This window comes from Ochotona princeps, chromosome 17 (genome assembly GCF_030435755.1).
Source record: "Ochotona princeps isolate mOchPri1 chromosome 17, mOchPri1.hap1, whole genome shotgun sequence".
Taxonomy (NCBI): Eukaryota; Metazoa; Chordata; class Mammalia; order Lagomorpha; family Ochotonidae; genus Ochotona; species Ochotona princeps.
In genome coordinates, this window is record NC_080848.1 from 35,170,165 (window position 1) to 35,176,311 (window position 6,147).

Here is a 6,147-nt window from a genome sequence, read left to right on the forward strand (position 1 = left end):
AGCTCTTGGCTCCTGGCTTCCGCCTGGCTCAGCCCTGGCTATTGCAACCATCTGGGGGAAAGAGGGCTGAACCAGTGGTTGGAGGATCTGTCTCTCCCTGTGGTTCTGTTTCCCTGAGTTTCAAATAATAAATCTTTAAAAAGAAAATAAAGACAAAAAGAGCAAGTAAACCATTTCCTCCCCACCCCATGTAACAGCCATGCTAGGTCCTCTGTCCACCCTGATTATAAAGCTTCCTGCCTTCCCATTCTTCCCTGGGTCCTTCCCACACCAGTGAGAAATCCACCCGGCATTTCCCTGGGAACTGCAAGGTAGAAATCAGCCTCCTTGATGTGAGAGAGGGGCCGGAGGAAGACAGACCACCTGTGGATGAGAAGGGGCGCTGCCTCCCAGGTGGTCTCAGCTTCCCTTAAGGAAGGCACCCTAGGGGAAACCCCTCGGCACAGCCTGCTGTTTCACACCCAAAAACCCCTTTGTCCGAGGAGAGAGCGGAGAGAGAACTGGATCCTAAAGCATTGTAAGTCCCAGTCTGAGCACAGACCGTACACGTGCTCAGGTGTTTCCTGAGGCACCTGCCTGGTTTGTCAGGTGCATTCTCCTCATCAAACCACATGACCTGGCTTGCCACAGTCTGAATGGTCAGGTGTATTTCTCTCCTTCTCTCTGTTCTGAGAGGGAACAACACAACCTTGCTATCTTGCTTACTGCTGCTCCTCTTTCTCACACCTGAATTCTTTGTAGCTTGAAGAACCCATTCCACCTCCCTCTGCTTAGAGAACCAGGACTTTTTCTCCGACTCACAGCCCTCAGGCAGGGTCCACAGAGCTAGAGGGCACAAGTTTGAGCTTGGTTCAAACCTCATCTCCTCTGCTTTCTAGATGTTGGCCTAGTTGCATAACTTAAGTCAAGGATGGTGACAGTTCCTGCCTTGTTAGACTCACTGAGAAAGGTACTGTCAGTGTTAGGAGTTTTAGCAGTAGTTTCGGCAAGGACTCAATGTCTCCAACTATTGGTGGATACACAGAGTGGTTTGGGTGACCTCTTGACTCCCAGGACAGGCCCTTGAGGCTCCTGTGTGTCACTGTGATGAAAGGGAGCATGCCCAGGGCCAAACGGGGTGGGCATGTGGCATGGTTTCCAGGCAGACAGCTCAGTGTGAAGCTGGCCATCATTCGCTGACTCTGAGATCTTAAACATTACTGAGGGATTTTGGCCTTCAGCATCCTCACCTCTAAAACAGGAAGATAACAAAAGTCCCTCCCTCGTGGACTTGGAACAGTTAAGTGAATTACTACATATCTTCTGACCATCACCTGTAGTATCTGAGCCTTTCTGCCGACATAGGCCAGTGCAAAGAACTAAGACAAAAGATCAGGTTTTAGTTGGTGATTCTTAGCTGGTTCTCCACCCCGCTAGTCCAGCTGTGCTGTGCCAGGGGGTATGTGCCCTCTGTGAGGTAGGGTGGTCATGCAGAATGTTGCATGCAAGTTATAGCATGGGCACAATGGAAATCACAGCCAACGCTAGAGAAGGAACATGGCCTGCTGGAAGTCAAACTGCAGGCATAGGAGTCAGAGTGGAGGACTGGAAGCGGGGTGCCAGCTGGCAGGGGCTTGCAGTGCTGGGGTGAAGCTGCTGTCAGACTGTGCAATTCCAGCAAGACAGCTACAGATGGCTCAGCCCCGGGTCCTCGTTGTGTGGGTCAGACTGGATAGGAGGCAGTTAGGGTCTCTGGTTCCTGGTAGAATTATCCTTTAAAATATAAAGATGGGGCTTTCCCCTATTTCCATACACTTCCAGGAGCACTTTCTCCCTCTGAAGAGGGCACAAAGGAACAGAATCAACATATCAATCCCCAGCCACAAACTTCCATTATTTGTTATTGTAGACTCATATCTCTCCCCACATGAGCTAGACCTGGCCTCCAGTGCAAGCCTGCAAGCCGGAATTCTTCCCGTATCCTCTTCGAGCCTGTCCCCAAATGGACCACTGACTCACAACTTGGGAGTGCCCCACGCTTGGTGATACTGATTGGAGGATGGCTTCAGAAAGAATCCACACTTTGCGTTCAAATTCCAACTCTGTGATTCCCAGTCTAGTAGACCGCCATCTCCGGGACTGGGGGTGGGGGCAGAGAGACAGGGAAGGACAACTAAAATGCAAAGCATGTGAACTGCCTGGTGTGGCCCTGGCCCAGAGCGAGGCTAACAAACCTCACTGTTTATTAAGCCCCTGCTGTGTGCCTGTCACTGCATCAACACAGAAGGCGTGGTTCTTCTTTGGTGTCCTCCCCTGCCACAATGATCACACTGCAAAGCTCAGGTAGCTTCCTTCTCCCCAGATCACATGACTAAGCACGCTGTACTCTGATATTCAAAATATCAAACCACTACCAGGCAGGCACACACACTGGCAAATCAGAATGGATGCTGGCCACTAGGTTGCCCTGGCCTACCACCCTCTCCTCTTGTCACACAAAGCACCTTCCCACAGGGATTCAAGGCCAGCACTGTGGGCCTGGTCTTTGCCTTGCGTAGTGACAGGCACAGAGAAGTGACCAGTGAAGAGGCTGCAGACAGCCAGGAAGCAATGAGGAGACTGGACCTCAGGCTCAGATCACCACACCTCAGCTGAGAGCAGTCAGCCCTCAGGGGCACACCTGGGAGCAAAGCAAATGTTCTGAGTGTGGCCTCTATGGGCATTTAGGAAGGCCAGCCGGCAATCAACCGAAGCACTTACCTGGAGAGTACATAGGTGACCTTCCCCACGTTGTTGTTGATGTCCTTTTCCTCGGTCAAGTTGCACTGCTGGGATTTGGTCTTGAACAGAAATCTCCAGGGACACGCCATGACTGCAGCTCCAGAAGGCAGGCCCCTTCTGTGGATTCTAGCTCAGTGGTTCTTGGCTGATGGCTGAGTGAGGAAGAAGAAGGGGTCTGAGGGAGGGCTGGAGAGTGGCTCTCAGAACTCAATCTGGTTGCTTTGCCAAAGCATCAAGAGGAAAGGGCAGGTGCTTGGCCTGGTGGTTAAGATGCCAGTATCCCATGTTGGCATGCCTAAGTTCACGTTCCAGCTCCCATTATCAGTCTCCTCCTAATGCAGACCCTAGGAGGTGGCAGCTGGTGGCTCAAGTAGTCCTTGCCACCCACATGGGGGTGAGTTCTGGGTTCCGGCCCGAGTCTTAGAGGACACTTGAGGACTGAACGGATGGCTTAGAGCTAGCTCTGTCAGACCATCTGTCTCTCTGCCTCTCAAAGGAAAAAAAAAATGAAAAGAATGAGAAAGCTAACTTGAGCCTTGTACAGCCTCTTTGCATCCTCTGCTCCTCCAGGGAGGGCGCTGTGGACGTCAACCTCAGTCCCACAAAGCCAGGAGCCATCAAAAAGGCAAACAACAGCCCCACAGTACATTATCTCCCAGCGACAGGGACTGGCTGTTGGCCCTGGGGCCTCCTGTTACAGCGAAGGGGCACCCACTTGACCTGGACAAGCCTCTTCACTGGGGCAGGGATGGGGTGGGGAGGAGTCAGGAGGTAATCTAAACTCGTGAAAACTGGACGCACTTGCCCAGCCTAGGGGCAGGTTCCAGCAGCAGCTTTAATTAGCAGCTGCTGCCATGCACCTGCTCCCGGAGGAAGCCCCTCAGGCTGCCGCCGATCCCACTCTCCTTAGATTGTGCAACTGTACTTCAGTACCGGTCAACAATACTTCCCATTCCTTTCTTGACATTCAGGAGATGGGGAAAAGGCACGTAACTCACGCACAGTGACCTGGGTCTGGTCTGGGCTTGCTTGCAGCAAGCCTTCTTGGGAAACTAGTTCTGCTGGGCAGCAACATGATCAATACCATGTCGGGATCTTAGAATCCCACTGATCGGGCCCAGCGGCACACACCAGGATCCCATATGGGCGCCGGTTCTAATCCCGGCAGCTCCACTTCCCATCCAGCTCCCTGCTTGTGGCCTGGGAAAGCAGTTGAGGACGGCCCAAAGCTTTGGGACCCTGCACCCGCGTGGGAGACCCGGAAGAGGTTCCTGGTCCCAGCATCGGATCGGCACGTACCGGCCCGTTGCGGCTCACTTGGGGAGTGAAACATCAGATGGAAGATCTCTCCTCCTCTCTGTATATCCGGCTTTCCAATAATAATAAAATCTTAAAAAAAAAAAGAACCCCACTGATCCACGTGTAAATCCCAGCTATCTCAGCTCTACTAGTTAGTTGATTCGGACCAATGATTTAACTGGAGTTCATTTCTTCATTTATAAAATGGTCTTGATAATAATATACATCTTTTCTTTAAAAAGACTTTTTCATTTTTACTGGGAAGGCAGATTTACACAGAGAAGGAGAGACAGAGAGATCTTCCATCTGCTGGTTCACTCCCTAAATGGCCACAAGGGCCAGAGCTGAGCCAATTGGAAGTCAAGAGCCAGGAGCTTCCTCTAAGCCTCCCACACAAGTGCAGGGTCCCAAGGCTTTGGGCCATCCTCCACTGCTTTCCCAGGCCATAAGCAGGGAGCTGGCTGGGAAGTGGAGCTGTGCTCTTACGTGCTCTTAGGTGTGCTTATTGAGTAGCGCTTGAAGGCAGAGGATTAGCCAATTCAGCCGTTGTATTGGGTCTGATAATACCTACCTTAGGGGCTGATGTTGTGGCATAAATGGGCTAAGCCACTCCCTGCAATGCTGGCATCTCCCTATTGGAGTGCCAGTTAGAGTCCCAGATGTTCTGCTGCTAATCCAGGTCTCTGCTAATGTGCCTGGAAAGTCAGAAAACGGCCCCCATGCTTAGGCCCCTGCCACCCACATAGGAGACCTGGATAGAGTTCTTGGTCCTGGCTTTGACCTGGCCCAGCCCCTACCGTTGTAGTCAGCATTGAACTGGCAGTGAAATATTCTTTCTCTTTCTCTATCTTTATGTGTGTATCGATCTACCTCTCAAATAAATACAATAAATCTTTAAGAAAAAAAAAATACCCATCTTACCCAAATCCTGGAGTTGTTTTGGGTGAGTTGAGGGTTGGTAGGTACATGCTATAAGAACTGTATAAGATAATCTATGTTTAAAATATTAGCAAAGATTGGTGCCATGGCTCAACAAACTAAACCCCCACCTTCAAGGACCAGCATCCCATATGGGTGCCAGTTCATGTCCCAGTTGCTCTACTTCCCAGCCAGCTCCCTGCTTATGGCCTGGGAAAGCAGTGGAGGATGGCCCAAGGTCTTGGGACCCTGCACTTGTGTGGGAGGCTTGGAGGAAGCTCCTGGCTCTTGACTTCCAATTGGCTCAGCTCTGGCCCTTGTGGCCATTTAGGGAGTGAACCAGCAGATGGAAGCTCTCTCTGTCTCTCCTTTTCTGTGTAAATCTGCCTTCCCAGTAAAAATAAATACGTCTTTTAAAAAAGTTTGTAAATATTCCCACCTATCCCCATCCTGACTTTTCCAGAAAATCTTTATAATACAGCAACCACCGCAAACATCTACAGAAAAGAACCCTGCGCAAAAATGCCCTGAGCCTACATTTCTTCCTCCAGACGAGCCAAGGGCTTTATCTGTGAAGCCTGAAAATCCCTGCTGCTTTCTGAGCCTTCCTAAATTGGAAGGGGTCAAGTCTTCTCATAGAATGGCCACTCACCACAGAGCTGGCCAAGCCGCCTGGGGGCCAGGAGCTGCGGGGCTGCAGGCAGCTGCTTGACTGTTCACCTCTGTGGTTGCCAAGTCTGCAGTCCTCTGGAGCCACAGCCTGAGCCGCTGACTCGCAGTCATGACTGCACGGTGGCAACGCTGTATTTATACTTGCCCAGGCTGACCAGGCAACCATTTTATTATTATTTTTGGCACAAAGGTCTTTGTGTGTGTGTGTGCTTTCCAAAAGGGAGTTCCCTGGTTGACTGTATGTTTAGCTCATTTACGACTGGCACTTCTGATCTGTGGGTGATCAGGTTCTGCTGTTACATCACTGTGCATGGTGCATCCTTTGTGGCCCCACCCCTTCCCGGTACTAGGGTGGAAGGCAGCAGCCCTGCAGCCACATGGGGGTTCTGCTAAGCGGGGCCATAGGTGGTCGGCCGCAACCACACTGCCTCACTGAACATCTGGGGGATTTTTCCCTAGGCAGTGAGTTCTCTGCTTTGTTCCTGCCTTTTCTCTCAC

At 51.3% G+C, this 6,147-nt stretch overlaps 1 protein-coding gene across 1 annotated transcript in view; it reads right to left on the bottom strand.

Moving 5' to 3' along the window:
* NOS2 (nitric oxide synthase 2) overlaps positions 1-5,767 on the bottom strand; it is a 33,885-nt gene extending 28,118 nt beyond the window's left edge. Inside the window, exons 1-2 of the mRNA XM_058676154.1 lie at positions 5,630-5,767; positions 2,740-2,912 (exon numbers count right to left, since the gene is read on the bottom strand). Of these exons, the coding sequence (XP_058532137.1) occupies positions 2,740-2,849 (110 nt within the window). The 5' untranslated portion in view covers positions 2,850-2,912; positions 5,630-5,767. The remainder of the gene's footprint in view (positions 1-2,739; positions 2,913-5,629) is intronic.
* Between the last annotated feature and the right edge of the window lie 380 nt (positions 5,768-6,147).